Source organism: Rattus norvegicus, chromosome 6 (genome assembly GCF_036323735.1).
Source record: "Rattus norvegicus strain BN/NHsdMcwi chromosome 6, GRCr8, whole genome shotgun sequence".
In the NCBI taxonomy this organism is placed as follows: Eukaryota; Metazoa; Chordata; class Mammalia; order Rodentia; family Muridae; genus Rattus; species Rattus norvegicus.
Window position 1 is genome coordinate 120,596,119 of NC_086024.1, and position 25,165 is coordinate 120,621,283.

The 25,165-nt window shown below is 38.7% G+C and overlaps 1 protein-coding gene across 3 annotated transcripts in view; it reads left to right on the forward strand.

Moving 5' to 3' along the window:
* Flrt2 (fibronectin leucine rich transmembrane protein 2) overlaps positions 1-7,015 on the forward strand; it is a 95,136-nt gene extending 88,121 nt beyond the window's left edge. For 2 of the 3 annotated variants that reach the window (XM_039112060.2, XM_063261758.1), the window contains one exon: positions 250-7,015. In XM_039112060.2, coding sequence (XP_038967988.1) covers positions 642-2,624 — 1,983 coding nt within the window. In that variant the 5' untranslated portion in view covers positions 250-641 and the 3' untranslated portion in view covers positions 2,625-7,015. The remainder of the gene's footprint in view (positions 1-249) is intronic. The other variant, NM_001106750.1, reaches the window with a different exon arrangement.
* The last annotated feature ends 18,150 nt before the right edge of the window (positions 7,016-25,165 follow it).

A 25,165-nucleotide genomic window follows, 5' to 3' on the forward strand; every position in this document is an offset into this window, starting at 1 on the left:
GGAGGGTTGGGAGGGGAACACCCATAAGGAAGGGGAGGGGGGAGGGGGATGTTTGTCCGGAAACCGGGAAAGGGAATAACGCTTGAAATGTATATAAGAAATACTCAAGTTAATAAAAAAAAAAATGCCACCTCATGCCAACCTGGCTCCTAGTACCTCCGTCATCGTTTTGCTCCAGGGCTTAGATGTAGCAAGTGCTTCTTCCTTTACAACAACTTACTGACTCTTCTGTTTTCTTTTCTACAACAGATTACTGACTCTGCTTAACCAAGAAATTCCTAGGCTGCTCTACCCTGGCCTGACTCATTATAGAAGAAGGAAGATTTGCCTGCCTGGCTGGACTTCTCTTGACAGTACTTGGCATCACGCTTTGCTTGTGTTGAAAATTCTTCCTGTTGAGTCGTTTTGCACAAGGAGGACCACTTCATGAGGGCAACCTAGGGAGATCAGACTGAAAACATCAGAAAGATTGTTTTACCATTGTCCCTTGGATCATTTCCTCTAACAGAAGTGATAGACTTTGACAGAACCTGGTCCAGTCATTTGGATTTTGCTTTCTGGTTTTTGCTATTGTTTGTTGCGCTTTTGTTTTTGATTTTTCCCCCCCATATCACATAGTATTTTATTTCTTTTCTTCAGAAATGGGCCTGCAGACTGCAAAGTGGCCCAGCCATGGGACTTTTGTTCTAAAATTTTGGCTCATCATGTCCCTGGGACTGTACTCACATGTGTCAAAACTCCTGGCCTGCCCTAGTGTGTGTCGATGTGACAGGAACTTTGTCTACTGTAATGAGAGAAGCTTGACCTCAGTGCCTCTTGGGATCCCGGAGGGCGTAACCGTACTCTACCTCCACAACAACCAAATTAATAATGCTGGATTTCCTGCAGAGCTGCACAACGTACAGTCAGTGCACACGGTCTACCTTTACGGCAACCAACTGGATGAATTCCCCATGAACCTCCCCAAGAATGTCAGAGTTCTCCATCTGCAGGAAAACAACATTCAGACCATCTCGCGGGCTGCTCTTGCTCAGCTCCTCAAGCTGGAAGAACTACACCTAGATGACAACTCCATATCTACAGTGGGAGTGGAAGACGGGGCCTTCCGGGAGGCAATAAGCCTCAAACTGTTGTTTTTATCAAAGAATCACCTGAGTAGCGTGCCTGTTGGGCTCCCCGTAGACTTGCAAGAGCTGAGAGTGGATGAAAACCGAATCGCGGTCATTTCAGACATGGCCTTTCAGAACCTCACAAGCTTGGAGCGTCTGATCGTGGATGGGAATCTTCTGACCAACAAGGGCATTGCTGACGGTACCTTCAGCCATCTCACCAAGCTCAAGGAATTTTCCATAGTCCGGAACTCGCTCTCCCACCCGCCTCCCGACCTCCCAGGTACGCATCTGATCAGGCTCTACTTACAGGATAACCAGATAAACCATATCCCATTGACAGCCTTCGCAAACCTCCGTAAGCTGGAAAGGCTCGATATATCCAATAACCAGCTACGAATGTTAACTCAAGGAGTCTTCGATCATCTCTCCAACCTGAAACAACTCACCGCTCGGAATAACCCTTGGTTTTGCGACTGCAGCATCAAATGGGTCACCGAATGGCTCAAATATATCCCTTCTTCTCTCAATGTGCGTGGTTTCATGTGCCAAGGTCCCGAGCAAGTCCGGGGGATGGCTGTCAGGGAGTTGAATATGAATCTCTTGTCTTGTCCCACCACGACTCCCGGCCTACCTGTCTTTACCCCAGCTCCCAGTACAGTGTCTCCAACAACTCAGTCTCCCACTGTCTCTGTTCCAAGCCCCAGCAGAGGCTCGGTGCCTCCAGCTCCCGCCCCATCCAAACTTCCCACCATCCCGGACTGGGATGGCAGAGAAAGAGCGACCCCACCTATTTCTGAAAGGATCCAACTTTCCATCCACTTCGTTAATGATACTTCAATTCAAGTCAGCTGGCTGTCTCTCTTTACGGTGATGGCCTACAAACTGACGTGGGTGAAAATGGGCCACAGTCTCGTAGGGGGAATCGTTCAGGAACGCATTGTCAGCGGTGAGAAGCAGCACCTGAGCTTGGTTAATTTAGAGCCCAGATCCACGTACAGGATTTGTTTAGTGCCACTGGACGCGTTCAACTACCGCACTGTGGAAGATACCATCTGTTCTGAGGCCACCACCCACGCCTCTTATTTGAACAATGGCAGCAACACTGCGTCTAGCCATGAGCAAACAACTTCCCACACCATGGGGTCCCCTTTTCTGCTCGCGGGCTTGATCGGGGGTGCGGTGATTTTTGTGCTCGTGGTCTTGCTCAGTGTCTTTTGCTGGCACATGCACAAAAAGGGACGCTACACCTCCCAGAAGTGGAAATACAACCGGGGCCGACGGAAAGATGACTATTGTGAGGCAGGTACCAAAAAGGACAACTCCATCTTGGAGATGACAGAAACAAGTTTTCAGATTGTCTCTTTAAATAACGATCAGCTCCTTAAAGGAGATTTCAGACTGCAGCCCATTTATACCCCAAATGGGGGCATTAATTACACAGACTGCCACATCCCCAACAACATGAGATACTGCAACAGCAGTGTGCCAGATCTGGAGCATTGTCACACGTAACAGCCTAGAGGTCCAGCGTTAGAAAGGTGGACAACCGAACTCTCAAGAACACACACACGTGTGCACACAAAGACATGCAAATTACATTTGATAAATGTTACCCAGATGCATTTGTGCATTTGAATACTCTGTAATTTATACGGTGTACTATATAATGGGATTTAAAAAAAAAGTGCTATCTTTTCTATTTCAAGTTAATTACAGTTTTGTAACTCTTTGCTTTTTAAAATTAAAAAAAAATGTTGCTGAAGTACTGTACGGGGTTGTACAATGAGAACCCAATGCCAAGGCAGAAGAACAAGTGATTCATCCTTATGATGCATATTAACCACTTCGCTGTTGAGGCTGTCAGAATAAATTCCTTTTCTAGAGCGGATAGTCATGTGAAAGGATAATGTCAGATGGGCTCACCAGAGTAAGAGGGAGAGTTTGAGTGAAGAAAGAATGGCCTAGTTATTTCTATATTTTCTATACCTCTTGAATGAAACACTTTGTGGAAAAAATCTATAATGTAATAATCAAGGTAGTTATTCCAGTTTGACTGAGTGCAGGAAATAAAGAGAATATCGAGATGAAGCCAGTTCCCATGAGATAAGTTAGGCCTACTTGACCAAATCAAGGAAACTGCGGGATTTGAAATGTACTTAAAGCCCCAAGGTTGGCTTTCTGACTGTGAACTTGAAAATCACTCTTCAGGCTTCCCTGGCCTTATGCGATAACAGATTGGAAACCTGAATCTCCTTCTAGTTTTCTTCAGAGACCAGTATCATCAATTCTAGCAAGAAAATTCCCCTCAAAACTGTCACTGTTCAAATCACATGGCAGGTTGAATCTTACCCAACAGAGTTATATTCTAGAATAATTTTTTAGAAGAGGCTAATAAAAATAATGGGAAAATTATATTGAATGGAATTATTTTTGATAATGAAAATTATTTGGGTATATTCACTAAAGCTATATCAACATGATATTTAGACCAACAAAGGAGCAGTGTTCAGAATCTATTATGGTAATGTGTTGATTTCAAAAGTACTAAGAACATTTAGGCAAAAATATTTGTGGTTCTCTTTCACTGTGTCAACAGACTTTGTTAGTACCATGTTGAAATAGCTTGAATTAATACCTGTATTCTCCCTCAAATTCTTGTCTTCCGATCATCTTGCATATATTTTTTTTGTAATTAAGTTGTATATGCCATCTCCCCCCTGCCCCTTGCTGGGTATTTCAAAGAAAAATATGGATGCAAGTTTTGGTTGCACAAATATTCCTGTGTATTTTTGCATAGTAAATTCCATATTACCATTCATTGCCAATGATTCTGTGAAGGCACCCAAGCTGGCCAAAACAATGAGTACTGTTAAAAGCAATACTGTGTTTTCATTTTGAATGAACTTTGCTCCTGTTCCAAACAGAAATTCCATTTGTTTCTTTTAGATTGTGGATCCTCCTCTAATTTGGTAATTTCAGAACAATAATCAACCATATGGTAAAAGACTACCAGTAAAAACGAGTAACTCAGAGAATGAAAGTTTCCCCAAATCATGGCAGACAAGGGCCAAAAGCAGAGGGCATGGTAGGAGAGAGGTGTATTCATGGTTGATTCTAGATATTTTTCAACCAACTCCATTTTCAGGAAACAGGCATAATTTACCCTAATTCTTGTCATCACATAGGTGTAGAAGGGCTATAGACCTCATGTACTGTCTAAAAAAATTCACCCTTGGGGATTTTTTTTTCAAACCCACTTTTATGTATTTCATTCTCTGCTCCTTGACAATCATCCTCCACCTTAGAGACTCATGAAATCAATGCCATTCTCTCTCTCTCTCTCTCTCTCTCTCTCTCTCTCTCTCTCTCAGCAAAATAAAACTGTGATGTGTCTTCTTGTAAAATTTAGGTATACAATGCTATGCAAGCTTTTCTTTATAGTGAGAGCTTTATTTTCTTTAATAATATACCCTGACATATGTTTTAATCTCCCTCATCCCTCAGAATAGGCAGAAAGCTGTAACTGCAGCGATAATGTTGTAGACACAAGCATTGAAACTGTGCAGTCAGTAGAGCTGAACATAGTTACGAATTAATTTAATTAATTCTAAAATGACTCGGGTTTCCACTTTAGTCTATTAGCTCAAGAGTTTGGGCTGTTGGTTTCTGCAAAAGTAGGTTCACACAGTAAAGGGATCAGACCATCTGGAACAGTGATCAGTGTAGCGTTACATCATTTAAAACCAGGACAGTAACATGGGGCTCTGTCCGTTAGCTGGATGTTTCCCTTTCAATGTCCTCTTGCCTCTCACTATGTAGGTAAAACTGTGTGCTGAACAATATAAAGGTACTTTGACTCTTTTGAGGATTTTTATTTTGTTATAAAAGAAAACCATTACTGTCTCTTGGTATTGTGTATTTAACTCCCAGTTGGATTTGGGACTGTGGAAATGTCTTTTCTTTGTCCCAAGAGGAACAAGAGTGGAGAGGTTCCTACAATATTGAATGGCATCCACAACAGTATTGGGAGTCAAAGTGGTACCGGGGGGGAGAGCCAGTCATGTGAAACCTTTAGGGTGCTCTCAAAACTGCTCTGGTAGAAGGCGTTTCTGAAAAGAGAATCTTTATTTTGATCTCATGAACAACACGGAAAGGATGTCTACCACGAAAATCAGATGCCCATCTGATCACATCCATAGTACTGTGCCTGAGGGACTCGCCTACATTGGTTTAAAAATCACCTCATGAAATCTATACTAGCATATGAAAATTTGAAAAACAAATGGCCAGCAATCCTTACTGGATGGCATTTTGACTGGAATCTTTAATTGGGAGACTGCATTCTGCAGTTCCCTCTCCTCTGGTTTTGATCCTCTCTCGGCTTCATTATTTATTTTGGGGTGATTAGTCAAGTGTCAAAGTTGAGTTGATCCCATATATTGTCTACCCGCTGTCTGCAGACTAACTATACTTGCACAGGACATTGCAAAAGAGAAAGCAAATCCTAGCCACACAGATATTACTGATAGTTAAACAGAAGGTGGTCACCCATACCCCCTTGCTTGTAGAGATGCATTTGACCCTAGAGAGGTCCTGGGTTTCACTTAAACACTGCCATATGCATTGGACAGGTAGTACAACACATGGGTCAATCACAGACAGACATGACAAGAGTGTTCCCTACTTAATTTTGATACAAGTGGAAAAATCCTCCCTTGTGAGAAATAATGCTATTTGTAATTTTCCAGATGTTTGTTGATACAATATTAGACATTTTCTCTCAAGAGTAAAACAGAATCTGTAATATCAACCCTTAGATAAAGATGTATTAATGGCATAGCTAATATTACACCTTTGGTTTTTTAATAATGGAGGTCATATTGGTCTTAAGCATGGTGCACAGCCAGAATTTCCTTCTCCCCTTGAGAAAACATAGATCTTCATGTGAGGGGACCATCTATTCCAAACACAAGGCACCATTGTTTTTTTTGTTTTTTGTTTTTTGTTTTTTGTTTTTTTTGAGGCAGGTGCCACACTGGATCAGCATACTTCAGCTGCATCATCCCTGCGGCTTTAAACAGTGAAGTGGTTAATTTCCATTGATGTCTTTGTTTATATCATTTATCTCTGACCTACCAAAACAGAATATTAGACGTTGCTTTAGAACTTGAGGAGAACATATCAGCTCGTAACTTGCTTTTTCCAAGTGAATAGGAAAGCAAAATGGAACAGTGCCCTACCCAAAAATAATATTTACACAAAACGACTCTCAATTCTTAGTCTTGTCAAACTTTGCTTCTTTTAAAGTTGAAGTAAGAAATGATAGGAAGCTGTATCTTCACCCTTTTCCAGTTTTATCAGAGGGATTGAAGGAATTGTTGGCAACAGGGATGCTGTTCACTGATTGTGGGGAAAACGTTTTGTACTCAGTATAATACTGTTTTAGCAAACCAGAGTGTTCTGTTATAGCATTTGGTTTTCTAGCTGCACATCCACCAGAAGAGCACAAACCAAGGCCATTGCAACAGATATTTTAAAATTAATATAATACATGCAAATCCACGCATACACATACATGGGGGTGTTTGTAAAGGTGTCTGTGGGATGTGAGATTTGTAACCAGTTATGGGAAAAGTGAGGTGCCACCACTGTATACACTCCTAGGATGATATTTACTGAACCAGTAACTTTGACGATCTGTTACTGTTTGAATCATATGTTGATTTAATTCTGGTTTGTGTTTAGTGTGTTTCTCTGAAAAGGGACTGCAAGGGGGCTGGAAGATTCTGTGTCATGCATCCTCGGAGACCTACCATGTTGCACACTTTGTTAACTACAAACTTCACTCTACACTATACAGTACCTTGTTGATATATTCAGTAAAGGCTTATTTTAAAAGAAAACCTATTGTGTTTATCTGAGTTAGTTCATTGTAATATAACGTGTACTTGTGCTGTAATGTAAGTGGAAAAAGGAAAAACTTTTCACACAAAAACATGCCACCAGGGAAGCAGTTTGTAGAGTGTTCATATCCTCCCACTATTAACCTCTGTTAACATTATCTTTGAGAATTCTTGTTCCTTCTATTTAAGTATTCCTCATGCATATTTATCTGTACTTTTTGATGGATACTCAAGATAGTGCATCTACTCATATAACTTACATTTGATTCAAGTTAGACTTCCAAAAGTCTTCCAGAATTCCTGTCGCTTATACTTGATCATTTCACCACTGATGCATTTGACATAGAACAAATTAATCAGGAAATATGATTAAAAACTATGAAACATAAGTTAACCACCATCACAAACCCAAGACCTCAACTGGATAGTTAACTGTGGAAGCCAGTGTTACTCATCAATTTATGCTACTTTGAGACTTTCTATAAAATACCGAAATTGCTAAACTTGGTTATTTTTGACAAGAATTACAAACTTCACTGTACAAGGGCTCTCAGCCAATAAGAACCATTCATTCAGTAGAATTTATTAAGGTCATCATTCACTGTTTTGGGCTCTAGGGGGACTGTAGAGCCTTTCTAAAAATAGACTGCAATCTTAGAAAAAGGAACTCTATTTTCTAAAATACTAAAAATCTGTGTACACAGCATATTCACTTATGGCCTACTTTCTACAGGATTAGATTATTCCAACTGTTAGATTCAGAGAAGAATGATCGGGGTTGGGGATTTAGCTCAGTGGTAGAGCGCGTGCCTAGGAAGCGCAAGGCCCTGGGTTCGGTCCCCAGCTCCGGAAAAAAAAAACAGAGAAGAATGATCTTGCTATTTAGAAACTCAAAGACCACATCCTATATACTTATATCCTATTTAGTAAGACACTATACTAACAGTATACCCACAGGAATAAAGGAGGTACATCTATGAGGAAGATGATGCCTTTGTCATAAACTGTCATTAACTATCGCAAAGTGATAGCATATTGGCAAGTAGAAGATAATAAGCGGAGGTGCAGTTGGATAAGATGAATTATATTCACAGCAAGAGTTTCAAATTATATTTCCAAATGACGCATGCAAACTATTACATTTTTATTAATAATTAGAAATGTAAAGAACACATGGACATAATTTTTCTCATTCTTTCTCTCCCTCCCTCCCTCCCTTCCCCTCCCTCCCTCCTTCCCTCCATCTTTCTCTTTCATCTCTCCACTGTGCCTTTAAGATATCCATGTAAGGCCCGGTCTCAGTAATTTCTCAAAATTTAGAACTGTATCTCATGAGACGCTCAGGGTTTGGTCCATAATCCCAAGTGTGGTGGAATGGTGGGGTTTGAACTTAGCTTCCAGAAAGACTACATAGAATCTTCAGTACACTGACTAGCTCCAAGTTTGACCTTCAAGATAAAATATTAGTCTTTAAAGAGTTTTAATGATACAGCTTTTGCAGGGTTTTGGTGCATGCCAATATTAACTCCTGTGTCTAGATGGACACACTGATATTTCCCTGGGAAAGGTGTTTTTTTTTAATAATTTAGTTGATTTATAAACCTCCATATTGGGGTAATCTTTCCCTAATGATATAAAACACAGCCTTAGAGTTTGTTAACCTTCATGAATTGGCACTGCCACCTTTTTCGCTTTATTTTTATTACCATCATTTGCTGATCAGTTAGGTGCTGAACTGTACAATATTCTAAGGAAGTTAATATGTCTGCCACAAAATCTGTCCCAGAAACCACCAGTACATGACACATGACCCAGATTCTCCCCGCTTCTTAAACATGGATAGATGTGTTTAAATTACCATTCATGGGTGTTGCTCCTTCCAGCCTTTGACCTGCTCAAATTTGCTTTTTCCTCTCTTGTCCTCTCTCGGTCTCCAGATTCTTTCAGATTTTCCTATGCACTGCAGGGAAGCAGTCCTTAGACAATGCCTGAGCAGGACATAGTCTTGCTTTTAAATTCTATTTCCCTCAGCTTGTGAGATGAAGGTCAACTGTGCAACTTCTCGAAGTCAGAGGTCTGTTCTCAACATGTGTGTCTGGGGATCAAACTCAGGTCATCAGGTTTGACACCTGTCTTATATTCTAGACACCTTGGAAATCTTCAACATATTCTATCAATTCTTTAGCCTCTCCACTGCTGAGGAAAATTCCAGACCTCTGCTATGTGCCATCCACTTCAGCCGTCTTACATCTAAAATGCATCCTACAAATGGGAGCTTGAACCATGTGGGGTAGTCCTACTCAAACAGTTGAAACGTCCTTTACATAAATGAAGGAAAACAGTCCCCTCCCTCAAAAATTCTTTGACTACCCATTAATATGTATATAGAAAAATTTTGCAGCCATATATTTGATTTGAAGGTTTTGTACAGAATCATAATGGGGCCATGGGGTGAACTGAGTGAACAGGTTACAAGAATGTAAAAACTTCATTTCATTCAAATTTCTGAGCCGGTTTTGAATATAGAGGCATATAGAGGAACTGTTATTTTTAATTATCTTGCAATGAAATCACATGATCATGAAAAATCCACAAAGCACCAGTCCACATTAAGTCAAACATTCTGAAAGTTTGGGAGGTAAAATGAATTTTCTCGATTTGGAAAACAGTAGATATTCCTTTTATTTCAAGTGGTAAGCTCTGACCAGATCATCAGTATTCACTGTCATAGGCCAGATGAAAATACAAAATATTACTTTTAGGTTTGTATTGTCTCCTCTTACTTTCAGCTATGGAGAATCTATAATCCTTCCTAGAAACAACGTCTCCCTACAGAAAGGTACATTAGCGATCATTAAAAACAGAGACTTGAAAAACGCAGTCCGGTTGGTTAGAAATTTGACCATACTATTAACTAGCCAACTAGTCTAAGTAGTAGGTTGCATTTGAAGCTATTCATTTCTTCTTATATAAATACGGATGATACTCTGCAAATGTCAACACTAGAGCAGTGTAGCACTGCATTTGATTCTGAAAAATCACCAAATGAATGACATTAAACCTTATGCTTTGTGGGATTGGTTGTTGATTTCTTTAATACGAGGTGACCTACATCCACTCTGTTATGATGAAAATTAAACTTTAGAGTAACTGACAATTATATGTAGAGGATATCTATGTAAAGACAAATCCAACTTAACTATGCATGCATATACATACATACATACATACATACATACATACATACATGTGTGTGTGTATGTATGTATGTATTTAAAGAGCAGGGGGAAGTAAGTTGTCTCATGACAGCATACAGAACATCAGGCTTTTGGCTTCTTGGTGAAGTGAGAACATTTCACTGTTGAGAACTCAACCACTGTTGAGTGAGGGAAGAAGCCACTGCCATGTACGTGTTGCCTATACCCCCTAGTGTGAAGAACACCAATAAGTGTGCTTATTATTGAGAGTCAGCTCAAGATATGTAAGCATCCCTAAAATGAAATAGTCAGAAGACACTAAAATACAGAACACATGATTTAAAAAGCAATTAATTTGCCTCAAATCTGTAAGTGATTTTTTGATTTGCCATGCTCAGGGTCAAACTTACTGCTTTTATTAAGACGCACACCGAATGCCACACAAGTCTAATTTAATTGAATTCATGGTACTTTATGTTTTTATGCCAGCATCATCACATGGAAATCTATTCTGGAATTGCAATGACCAAGCAGACACTAACCCAAAGGAAAACCATTTCTATGTCTCTGGAATGCACATGCCATTTTTACGACTTGCCAGTCACTTTTCGCAATTAATCATATTCTTAATCTTGTATTCTGATCGTAATTTACAGCTATGAATCCTGTTCCACTCTATCATATTTAAAAAGGTTTTGTTATTTATTTTTATGTTATTTTTCTTTTGGATGTGTGTCTGTGCACCACATATATGCCTTGTGCCCATGGAGCCAAAGACGCCTTCGGATTTTCTGCAAATGTAGTTACAGGGAGCTGTGAGCTGCTACTTGAGTGCTAGTAATGAAATATTTGTCCTCTATAACCAGTAAGCCATCTCTTCACCCTCTGTCATGTTATTTTATACCTTCTTACTATCATATTTTTGTCCACGAAAGTAAATAGACTCAATTCAGCTTTCTCACTGAAGTTTGTATCAGCATTCCTTTCTCTGATTTTTTTTTCTTCAAAAAAAAAATACTGGAGAAAGCCAGACATTTCATTCGTTCATGGAAAATATTTTTCTTCCCATCCCTAAATTCTTTATCCAACTGACTTCAAGAATATCATTTGACAATAATGCCAAGTATCTAAAGAAAGCATCATTATGTGATTCAATAGAACCAGTCTATTCTCTTTGGGCAAGTATTGACTGGCTGGCCCTCAGTTCTTTGTGTTATATTACCTTCTACTAGGCCTTCGCTAGCAAGAAAACTGGTCAATTTCACTAGTCTTTCTGAGCCAGGGAAAGCTGGAGTGAAAAAAAAAGAATGTAATGGAGTTCAATCTCATAAGAACAAAAGCACCAATCTGTAGAACCTCTGCCTACCTCCTGGAGAGCCAGCCTATTCAAATATGACGGATCTCTTTAATTCTGAGGTGAAAGCTATCTACAACTAGGTTCAGATCTCTGCCACGGCTTGTACTAAAGGGAATCAGAAGCACACTTATACTCTGGTCTTCTCATCTAGGTCAGAGGGATTCAATGACTCACCTCCGCAGTAACAGCTGGCCGCAATGCCTGGCATACACCAAATGCACAATAACGTTGGCTACTTCGGGAAGTATGAGGAATTGTTATCCAGAATTTTATACTTTATACACCAGTTATCTGTCAGACCGTGGGCATGGCCACTTGTTTTAGTCACCATCAAAAGCAGAAGAGCGTGTTGCATTTGCAGCTGTACCGTTGGGTTTAAATTCTGACTCACTCTTGTTATTTTGCATGAAGTTTAGCTTCTATTAAGTTTGTTCGCTTTATCACGCTGACTTGGGAAAACAGACAACAACCAAGCAAACAAAACAGCTGAAGAAGATGCACAGAGGAAATGCACAGAGAATTGTCAAGCCATCAATTCTACCAATTGTATTTTAAAGCCGGTCATGTTGAGCATTAACCAGAAGCAGCTGCTAAACAATTAAGAGTATTTACTGCTCCTAGAGAAAACCCAGGATCACTTTCCAGCACCTACATGAGGAGGTTCACGACCATCTGTAAGTGTAGTCCCAGGACATCTGTCTCCCTCTTTTGGCCCCCACGGGTACCTGCACACAGGCAGTAAATGTAAACTCATTGAGGCAAATACATACATAAAATTAAAAAAAATGATAATAACTTTAAACAGCTTAGGGATGTAACGTACATACTCATAAACAAAAGGGGAGATTTGAATCTCAAACAACTGTAAGTTTGATTTCATATTTGATTTTTCAATGCTCCAAAGGCTCAGATGCCTTATATGTGAGATATGATATTTGTCCTTCTGAGGGTTTTCTAGAGCAAATGATGTGGAGAGCTCAGTGGCCAGCATGACTGCTAAGTCCTGAAAAGGTGCAAAGAGAAAAGCAACTGGAAATATGGTCATTACTTCATTCAGATAACAAGTATTGAAGAAGAATTATGTATGAAAAACCTTGTGCAAAAACTTCATTTGAGTTATTTTGAAATGCGGAATCTGTCTTCTATTTCTTCAAGTCTATGGTGTTGGAAGCCAGCAACTGTTTCATATTTAGAGAAATGAAATTAGGAGAATAATGCAAAGGATAATATTAAATCATAATCAGAATGCAATTTAGAATAAACAGGACAGCTTTCAACACCAACTCCCACACTCCATCCTCTAAATATGGAAACAATACATTTATTTTTTTTTAAATCAGAGAATGAGTTCTCAGAATAATTATGTTATTCTTCTTCAACATCTTCAGTAACATTGATAAAACTACTGTTGAATAGATAACAATGAGATGCAAATTACAAAATTTTAGACTTAAAATAGTTATCTTTAAAGAGCCTTCTTTATGATCATATCACACACCTGGAGAAATAATGAAACATTTTCTTTAGTATGGATGTTGATATAGTGTAGACTTTCCAATAATTTATAATTGTCTAACAACTAAGATTTTAAATGGATTGCTTTTAAATATCTAATTGGCAAGGGATCATTAGGACTGAAATTGAAGTATTACCTATTCTTTCACAAGCTCTTATTTATGTTTCCAATTTTCTAGCTCTTGTTATGAAATTTTAAAACTTTAATTCTTCAAGAAAATTTTATAAAGGGTAGCCAAATTATTAAATAATATTTTTAAACATGCATAAATATTATGCTTTCTCTAAGTAGAGCTAATAAAGGAATTTAACAAAGAAAATTTAATAAAAGTATTTAGTGACACTTTTATTGCAAACACTGAAATTATAATAAGCAGTTTAGGAACATGCATATTGCTACCGAGTGGCAGGAATTCAAAGGTGGTATCACTAGGGTGAAAAGGTGCCACATCCTATTAATCACAACTAATTCTTTACAGTGGTAGAAAATTACATTTTAAAGAGATGTGTCTTTGTAATAATTTACTTTATTAAATATAGTTGCTATCAGTGAACTCATTACTACAAAGTCTGTTTCCAAATGCCAAAAATATACATCAAATTAAAACAAAGAATAAATCTACTTAACACTAACGTGTTTCTTTAAAATTGGTCACATTCAGCCATTCAAAGATAAAGAACAGAATGTGGCCAAATAAATTTTGACACTACATGCATTTAAGAATAAGAGTAACATATGTTATAGATGAATAGATGTTTATTAATCATGAAACACTTGTGATTTGTGTATACATATAAATCGTTACAACTTAGAAGCAATGAAAAATTATATTTAGACCAACAAGTTAGTAAGAGCACTGACAAGCAGTTTAGAATGGTGAGCTTCCAATACTGGAAAGCTGACTGCTATTACTGACATCTCACAGACTTACATCCTCCTCCCATATGAGCAGTAGTGATGCAGTCCTGCAGATGGGTCCATCACTCATTTCTGCCAAACCTTTACTGTTATATATTATTGGATTCAAAATAAAATTTAAAAGATGATCCCTTTTTATATGCACTCATATGACTATAGAAAAGTCTTCATACTTTCCTTATTTTAGTCTCATACTATCATAGAAAAGCCAAGGACATGAACCTATATGATGTCATTAAAAGAAATCTTATATTTCTGTACTTTTTTTTTGCTCTAGAATCCTTCATTTGGCTTAATAACTCATCATAATCTTTACATTTTTGATTCTAAGCATCATGACCCAGATATGCACACTTAACCTGGGTTCTTTCCAAGCCTTTAATAAAGGACTCCTAGCTAAGTAATTGGAACTCAGGATATGAAACTATCAGGAAATGAGTGGAAATTATTGGGTAGCAATACATTCTGAGATGTGCAAAGCCACACCAGACCATCCATAACCAGCTTAAAAGAAATTAGGATAGAGTCAGCATTCAGAGCTCAGATTCACTGACTGTGACATCAATACAATGCCCATGGCAAAGGCTTCCTGACAATTTTTCTGGCTTGTCTGTTCATGTAATACATAGAGTCATACTAAGAAGAGAAGCAGGACAGCACTGGAGGATACTGACAAAAGCCAGGAAACTGAATGAGAAACTTAATCTGGGCCTGGAACTTTCACAAATGGTCCTCTTAATTAATGGGTTCCATAACTGACCTAGAACAACATCATCCTGCTCTACTTTGCCTGCAAGCAGAACCTGTGTAATGAGAGAGAGAAAAAGAGAATACGGATGACCACTCTAGAGAATGAGGCTCTGATCATCTTGAAGCATCTGACAAGAAACTGCTACTACCAAGACAATAAGAAAATGAAGCCAGAATGTGAGATCATTCCACAGAATAATGATCTTCTCAGAAAACCTTGGAAAGCAGTCATAACTAGTAGGAGAAGAGATCACACATCTGTAGATTACTGGCTTATGATACCTCTGACCTGTAATGTATATTTGAGTCAAAGTGTCTGGAAGCTGTTTCTAAGTCTTTACAGCTTATTTGGATGACTAAAAAGGTTTTCTGCCTACATGAAAATGAAACGAATATTCCTAATACCTGCATATACAAGAGTCACCACAAGAAGCAATAAACAGCATTTTGAATGGGCAGGGGAATGGGGAAGGTGAGCCAATATTTGTATTTCCTGGGTCTTTGAAGGAGTGATTTAAATTGTATCCATGAAGCCACCTTCACCTCCTCTCACTTCCTTTTGTACATACCCTAAGGTTCATGGATTCTCTTTTCTCTTACCTAATGCTTGCCAATTCAGGCCACTTGAAGCATAGGCTCCTAGTTTTTCCTTAGTAAAGTTCCCTTTTAGGCTGACTGTGTTCTGCACCGACATCCACATTCATCTTGCTGGTCAATTGCTGTAGTGCTTTGAAGAATCAATTTTGGATAATTCAGAGCTCACCTCACCCTCACACTGCAGCCTGAGATACTGGTCTGTGGCCCTGCTTCACAGTGTGGTTCCTAGCCTACCCCTTCTATCCCCCATGACACTTGAGTTACATGTAAACTGGCTATCGCACTCACCACAATTCAATGTGACCTGGAAGGACTTCCTAGAGACACTGGTTCACAGGCATCTTGGTGATATAAACATGGGTTTGAGGCTTCTGATGCTCCATGGACTTTTAGAGCTCAGAGGAAGAATTTTGGAGCCAGGATACTTCCTAATTTTAACAGCATTGAAGCTTCCGATATAATACCCAGCAATAAGCCCATGTCCTCACTGTCTCTCAGTATCATAAGGTTCTAGGACCATATCTTCTAGGTCTCTGATGTCTTCGATGTTTCCTGCCCTCACTGACTGCTGCCGACCTGTCATTGGAACCATCCTTCCTGATTAATCCCCCTGCTTGAGTTCATGTGAAAAATGTCTTTTTCATGCTTTTATTTAAAAAACAATAGCAGCAGCAGCAGAAGAAAAATATCTAACAATTAACTGATACAGGATAGGATAATGACAACTGGGTATCACAAAGGAAAATGAAAGAAATTTGAACAAAAGTCATTTGGATTGGCAAACACCAGGGAAGACATTAACTTAGGGGCAGTGAGGAAAGCAAGCTTTACCTGTGTGCTTGGTTTTTCTATAAGATATACTGAATTATTAATAGAAAATCTCCTGTTGTCACCTCCCTTTGATGTCACCGAAGCTGAACAGATATTTCACAAAAGCTAGATCCTTGTTACAGAAAAAAGCTAGGGAAGGGGTACCTAGACATCTTCCTTTACTCTGAATAGCCCTAAAGGTCCATGCACTTTGAATGGGATGCAGACTTATTTCAGGCTTCCATTTAAATCTTATCATGACCACTTCTTCCTCTAACGAATCTCATCTATTTACCATGCCTTTGACTGGTGTCCAGCTCAAAAGACCAGCCAGTTGGGCTACTTGGGACCGTGCCTGTCTGCCTGAGTCTGCTTCCATGCAATTGCAAACTGCCAAACCTGTTTCTTAATTTTGGAAAAAAAACAACAAAATTTTCAGAATGTAATTAGAGATAGACACATTAAGTATCTAAAGTTGAAAGCATGAAGTCTAAAAACTTCCTGTCTTATGGAGAAAGTGGAAAGGAAGTTTTATTTCATTTTATAATCTTTCATGATTCTTCTCCTTCTGTAAATTTGAATGATGCCTGTGAACGTTGGAAGCCTCTGTATTGCAGCCAATGTGTTTGTAGTAAACTTGCTTTAGTTTGGCAGTATTGAACCTTTCTCTGATGACTGTAATTTCAAGGATACAACCACAAAATGCTATAAACTAACAGGTGAGCAAAAGCAAATAAAACTTACCTAGCACTTTGAACGAAACAAAAAGAAATTGTTTATCACTTTACATGAAACCTGAAGGCAAGTGGTAGTCAACATTACTGGTGTGGTAGGGCAAGTGTCTGCTGTGACTAGAGAAAAGAAAATAAACTAAATTCAATGCAATTTTAAGAGCTGACAGCCTGTATTCTGCAGCCATTTTTGTCCAATTATTCTAACAATACCTGCAGGATCCAGTGGATTGTCTCAGTTGCAGGCTAGAAGCTGAGAAAATAGAGACTCTCTGTTTTCCTTCTACTGACAATACCCGTCAACAAATTCAGCTAATCCCATGCCATGTTGTTTATGAGTACACCTTCCTGTTAAGTTGACAGAGTCTTGACAGGAGTAAAAGAGAACTGAGTTCTTCCTCTGAAGTGGTTTTAAAGTGGTTTTAAAATAAGCAGCTTTCCTTGAAAGTGGTTTATCTGTATGAGAAAAATGAAGATGGACATTAAAGACCTTCAAACATTTAAGGGCCGAATTTACTCTCTGCCTTGCAAGCAACATAAAGGACCAGGGATCCAGTGACCTCTGTTTCTGCCTTCTGATGCTTGCTGTTCAGGAGTCCGCATGATTGACAGCTGCTGAATTTTCTCTTTTGTGTAGGCATTTTAACCTCCATTAAACACATCATCCATTTTAAAGATGGGAAAAGTACTACTGCAGGGTAAGGGGCTCCATCTGTAAAGCACTTGCAAGTGCTGGGATGTAAGTATGATTCATAGCAATTATGAAAGCCAGAGGCAATCAACTACTCTCGTAGGTCTCCCCCACCTTCAAAACGCAGCTAGATTTAAGCCTCTTGACAATACGGAGAATACCACATTCTAACAAACACATTTTTAAAGGAGACTCACTAGCCCCTGCTACCCGTGTTTGACCCTACTTAGTGTGAACCAGCATTTGCTATTTACAGCTTTCCTGTAAGCTTTTATCCAATATGGCTATGTGGCCTATATGGACCTTGACTTTCCTGTCTCCAACAACTTTGAAGCCATTTGTTTGCACTGTAACAACAGCTTAAAGTGCACATAAATCCAGTACCACATCTGGTACACATCTAAATAATACAGGTGCAATTTTTGTAATACCACACACTAAGTATTTAGCCTATAACTTATGCTGATAAAACCCACTGGAAGTGATCTCTGACAACAAAGAAAACATTTACAACTTATAACAACCACCAGGAAACACAGCAGAAAGTCTGATATTGAAGGATGAGGTAGCGGGCTGTGAGGATGAGTCCTTTCAGCAAGGTCCCACATAAGCTAGATGTTCATTACTCACAATTCTTTCTATCCACATGGACATCTGGAAAGAACCAACTACTTGCTGGAATCCTTTCCTCTTGGATTTTATAAATGACAAAGCCTTGAAAAATATGTGCATGTATCAAATTTGAAGGAAGGCTCAGGAAGAAAGAAATCATTTTCACAACAAGATTTGGACTTAGACCCAATGACAACCAAGCAGAGAAAGCATAATAATGCTCTTATGTCCAGGGTCTAATAGAATCAGGAACAACCCGATTCCTTAAGAAAAGCTTCTTTAGTATGTCCTTGGATGCAAGTACTCAGGAGAGAATCCCTGCAATCTTTCTCCACAAAGGCAAGGCTTGTATTAAGCATTTTCTTGTGAGAATCAAGTGGAGTCATTTCTGTTCCCTGCATCTTATTGGTACTAACACTATAGGAGATTTGTTTACTCAAGGATGTAATGTAATATTGGTTTCCCTAACCATGTTAAACTTGAAAGAAGGGAGACTCTTCTAGTGGATAGCTGAACTGTGGCAAAATTCCCTTGCAGTGAAAAAGGAAAATAAACTAAAACCCTTTTGTGACTAAAATCATCACCTGAGGTCACATGCAGTACAGGGCCCATGAAAATGAAGGTTTTCAAGATTTCATGTGACTGATTCAATGGAATTTCACGATGAGAAAATAAATTCATCAATTATCATATTGGCTGTATTTCCTCTAGGACAAAAATAGCACAAAAATTCTTTTAAATATTGGTTCACGATAACTCTAAGTCACGCAGCATCCATGACAACTCTCTTACCATCTTACAATAAAATACTCTTATTGATAAAGGTACAGAGCGTCTAATCATACTTAGAGTTGAATTAAAATGAGGTTGATTCCCAGCATACTTATATACATGTGAAAATCGAGTCATTAATTAAAAGGGACCAAAAATATGATGAGTTCAGAGTTACCGAATTCAGAAACTTTCCCATGTTTTTTTTGGCTATAGAAGCAACTCATCCATTTTGTATATGTGCTTCCATTTTTAAGTTACAGTATTGACCACTGTGCTGTGCTCAAAGTGCCTAATGGATATTCAAGGCACAAGTTCTAAATTCTTCCATAGTATTCCCACAGACCATTCGCAAAGGTCTATAACCCATGGACTGGGGTTTATCTCAAAAATGGCACAATTTCTGGTTCCAGTTTTCTGTGTTAGTTAGTTGTTTTGTTATGTTGCTATGGGCAAAACATAAACAGACAAGAGTAAAAAAAAATAAAACCAATAAAAGAGACTTGAGGAAAGCATGCTTTATTTGACACACAGGTCTAGGGGACAGTCCATCATGGCATCAAGGATGTAAGAGCTTGAGGCAGATGGCCACATTTTATCTAAAGTCACTTAGCACAGGATGTGAATGACTATACTGAGTTCGCTTTTTGGTATTCAGTCCAGGCAGCATTCACAATTAAAACAAATCTTTCTAAAGCAACCTATCCTAGATAGTACTTCAGAAGCATGGCCAGAAACCAGATGCTTTTCTCCTATATGATTTTTAATCTCATCAAGCTGAACAATCAGTATTATTCATCACATGAATTTTTCTGTCTTGGACATAAATATAAGTGTGAATATGACCCTCGAAATGAACGCTGGGTTTGAGTGGTAATAATGTAACACTAGTGTGATAAAGGACAAATAGTATTGCAAGGCACCAGGTAGGGATGCTGTCTATATTATGTAATAATGATATAAAAGAAAGTGATTCAACCTATTTCTTTATGAGTATAAAAAAATTCAGCCTAACATCATGGATAGTTAATTTGATTTGTACCTGAATTCTATGATTTTTTTTTAAAAAAAGCCAGGCTTAGCAAAGAAACTTAATTGATAGCCACAATGTTGAATAAGAGCCACTCGTTCGATTTCTGTATTGGAGGTACTCCTTGAGGTATACTGATGATCTCCATGGGAATGATATGCCAGTGAAAAGGGTGGCTATGTTTTAAAGTTTTCAGATCAGTATAGGGCCTCTGGGAACCAGAAGATAGGGGCACTCAAGTTGCAGGTCCCCTGTGGTCTAGAAACTGCCCGGATATAAAGGGAACCGATCAAAAGCTCCCTGCACCCAAATCCCTTGGGAGGGAGAGCTAAACCTTCAGAGATGCAGACATGCCTGAGAAGTCAAAAGAGACTACACTCTGCCCACATTTCTGACTCCAGAGGAAAACACCTAACGCTATCTGGGACCCTGGTGCACAGGGGCCCAGGGAAAAGGCGACACAGGCTCTCCTGGCTGCTGCTCTAAAAGAGAGCTCAAAAGCAGACCTACAGGAGCCACTTCAGCTACGGGACCACAGGTAGGACAAACTTTTCTCCTCCAAGTGACCTGCCTGGTGGACTCAGGACACAGGCCCACAGGAACAGCAGAAGACAAGTAGATAGGAAAGACTACACGCCCGAAAGCAGTACACTCTGTTCCCATAACTGGCTGAAAGAAAACAGGAAAACAGGTCTACAGCACTCCTGACACACAGGCCTATAGGATGGTCTGGCCACTGTCAGAAATAGCAGAACAAGGTAACACCAGAGACAACCTAATGGCGAGAGGCGAGCGCAGGAACCTAAGCAACAGAAACCAAGACTACATGGCATCATTGGAGCCCAATTCTCCCACCAAAGAAAACACGGAATATCCAAACACACCAGAAAAGCAAGATCTAGATTTAAAATCACATTTGATCATGATGATGAAGGACTTCAAGAAAGACACAAAGAACTCCCTTAGGAAAACGGAGGAAAACATAAATAAACAAGCAGAAGACTATAGAGAGGAATCACAAAAATCCCTGAAAGAATTCCAGGAAAACACAATCAAACAGGTGAAGGAATTAAAAATGGAAATAGAAGCAATAAAGAAAGCACAAAGGGAGACAACCCTGGATATAGAAAACCAAAGGAAGAGACAAGGAGCTGTAGATACAAGCATCACCAACAGAATACAAGAGATAGAAGAGAGAATCTCAGGACCAGAAGATTCCATAGAAATCATCAACACAAAGGTCAAAGATAATGTAAAATGGAAAAAATTACTGGTCCAAAACATACAAGAAATCCAGGACTCAATGAGAAGATCAAACCTAAGGATACTAGGTATAGAAGAGAGTGAAGACTTCCAGCTCAAAGGACCAGTAAATGTCTTTAACGAAATCATAGAAGAAAACTTCCCTAACCTAAAGAAAGAGATGCCCATAAGCATACAAGAAGCCTACAGAACTCCAAATAGCTTGAACCAGAAAAGAAACTCCTCGCGTCACATAATAGTCAAAACAACAAATGCACAAAACAAGGAAAGAATATTAAAAGCAGTAAGGGAAAAAGGTCAAGTAACATATAAAGGCAGACCTATCAGAATCACACCAGACTTCTCACCAGAGACTATGAAAGCCAGAAGATCCTAGACAGATGTCATACAAACCCTAAGAGAATACAAATGCCAGCCCAGGTTACTGTATCCTGCAAAACTCTCAATTATCATAGATGGAGAAACCAAGGTATTCCCTGACAAAACCAAATTTACACAATATCTTTCAACAAATCCAGCCCTACAAAGGATATTAAATGGCAAATTACAACATAAGGAGGCAAGCTACACCCTAGAAAAAGCAAGAAACTAATCGTATTGACAACAAAACAAAGTGAAGAAAAGCACACAAACATAATCTCACCTCCAAATACGAAGATAACAGAAAGTCACTATTCCTTAATATCTCTCAACATCAATGGACTTAACTCCCCGATAAAAAGACATAGATTAACAAACTGGATACGCAATGAGGACCCTGCATTCTGCTGCCTACAGGAAACACACCTCAGAGACAAAGACAGACACTACCTCAGAGAGAAAGGCTGGAAAACAAATTTCCAAGCCAATGGTCTGAAGAAGCAAGCTGGAGTAGCCATTCTAATATTGAAAAAAAACAATTTTCAACTAACAGTCATCATAAAAGATAAGGAAGGACATTTCATATTCATCAAAGGAAAAATCCACCAAGATGAACTCTCAATCCTAAATATCAATGCTGCAAATACAAGGGCACCTACATACATAAAAGAAACCTTACTAAAGCTCAAAGAACACATTGCACCTCACACAGTAATAGTAGGAGATTTCAACACCCCACTCTCATCAATGGACAGATCATGAAAACAGAAATTAAACAGAGACATAGACAGACTAAGAGAAGTTATGAACCAAATTGACTTAATAGATTATTTATAGAACATTCTATCCTAAAATAAAAGGATATACCTTCTCACCACCTCATGGTACTTTCTTCAAAATTGACCATATAATTGGTCATAAAACAGGCCTCAATAGATACAGAAACATGGAAATAATCCCATGTGTTCTATCAGACCACCGCGGGCTAAAGCTGGTCTTAAACAAAAATAGGGGAAGAACGCCCACATATACATGGAAGTTGAACAATGTTCTACGCAATGATAACCTGGTAAAGGAAGAAATAAAGAAAGAAATTAAAGACTTCTTAGAATTTAATGAAAATCTTCAAAACTTTTGGGATACAATGAAAGCTGTGCTTAGAGGAAAACTCATAGCTCTGAGTGCCTGCAGAAAGAAACAGGAGAGAACATATATCAGCAGCTTGACAGCACACTAAAAGCTGTAGAACAAAAGGAAGCAAATACACCCAGGAGGAGTAGAAACTCAGAGCTGAAATCAACCAAGTAGAAACAAAAAGGACCATAGAAAGAATCAACAGAACCAAAAGCTGGTTCTTAGAGAAAAATCAACAAAATAGATAAACCCATAGCCAGACTAACCAGGGAACACAGAGAGTGTGTCCAAATTAACAAAATCAGAAATGAAAAAAAAAGACATAACTATAGAATCAGAGGAAAAAATCATGAGGTTCTACTACAAAAGCCTATATTGAACAAAACTTGAAAATCTGCAGGAAATGGACAAATTCCTAGACAGATACCAGGTACCGAAGTTAAGTCAGGAACAGATAAACCAGTTAAACAACCCCATAACACCTCAAGAAATAGAAGCAGTCATTAAATGTCTCGCAACCCAAAAGAGCCCAGGTCCAGACGGGTTCAGTGCAGAATTCTATCAGACCTTCATAGAAGATGTCATACCAATACTATCCAAGCTATTCCACAAAATTGAAACAGATGGAGCGCTACTGTATTCCTTCTATGAAGCCACAATTACTCTAATACCTAAACCACACAAAGACCCAACAAAGAAAGAGAATTTCAGACCAATGTCCCTTATGAATATTGATGCAAAAATACTGAATAAAATTCTGGCAAACGAGCGAATCCAAGAGCACATCGAAACAATCATCCACCATGATCAAGTAGGCTTCATCCCAGGCATGCAGGGATGGTTTAATATACGGAAAACCATCAACGTAATCCATTATATAAACAAACTGAAAGAACAAAACCACATGATCATTTCATTAGATGCTGAGAAAGCATTTGACAAAATGCAACACCCCTTCATGATAAAAATCCTGGAAAGAATAGGAATTCAAGGCCCATACCTAAACATAGCATAGCCATATACATCAAACCAGTAGCTAACATTAAACTATATGGAGAGAAACTTGAAACAAACCCACTAAAATCAGGGACTAGACAAGGCTGCCCATTCTCTCCCTACTTATTCAATATAGTTCTTGAAGTTCTAGCCAGAGCAATTGGACAGCAAAAGGAGATCAAAGGAATAGAGATTGGAAAAGAAGAAGTCAAAATATCACTATTTGCAGGTGATATGATAGTATATTTAAGTGATCCCAAAAGTTCCACCAGAGAAGTACCAATCCTGATAAACACATTCAGCAAAGTGGCTGGGTATAAAAATAATTCAAATAAATCAGTAGCCTTCCTCTACACAAAAGAGAAACAAGATGAGAAGGAAATTAGGGAAAGGACACTGTTCGTAATAGTTCCAAATAATATAAAATACCTCGGTGTTACTTTAACCAAGCAAGTGAAAGATCTGTATGATAAAAACTTCAAGCTTCTGAGGAAAGAAATTGAAGAAGATCTCAGAAGATGGAAAGATCTCCCATGCTCATGGATTGGCAGCATTAAAATATCAAAATTGCCATTTTTACCAAAAGCAATCTACAGATTCAATGCGAACCCCATCAAGTACCAATCCAATTATTCAGAGAGTTAGAACAATTTGCAAATTCATCTGGAATAACAAAAAACCCAGGATATCTAAAACTATCCTCAACAATAAAAGAACTTCAGGGGGAATCACTATCCCTGAACTCAAGCAGTATTACAGAGCAATAGTGATAAAAACTGCATGGTATTGGTACAGAGACAGACAGATAGACCAGTGGAATAGAACTGAAGACCCAGAAATAAACCCACACACCTATGGTCACTTGATTTTTGACAAAGGTGCCAAAAACATCCAATGGAAAAAAGATAGCATTTTCAAGAAATGGTGCTGGTTCAACTGAAGTCAGCATATAGAAGAATGCAGATCGATCCATGCTTATCACCCTGTACAAAGCTTAAGTCAAAGTAGTTCAAGGACCTCCACATCAAACCAGATACACACAAACTAATAGAAGAAAAAGTGGGGAAGCATCTGGAACACATGGGCACTGGAGAAAATTTCCTGAACAAAACACCAATGGCTTATGCTCTAAGATCAAGAATCGACAAATGGCATCTCATAAAACTGCATAGCTTCTGTAAGGCAAAGGACACCGTTGTTAGTACAAAATGACAACCAACATATTGGGAAAAGATCTTTACCAATCCTACAACTGATAGAGAGCTTAGGTCCAAAATATATATAGAACTCAGGAACTTAGACCGCAAGGGGACAAATAACCCTATTAAAAAATAGGGTTCAGAGTTAAACAAGGAATTCATAGCTGAGGAATGCTGAATGGCTGAGAAACACCTAAAGAAATGTTTAACATCTTTAA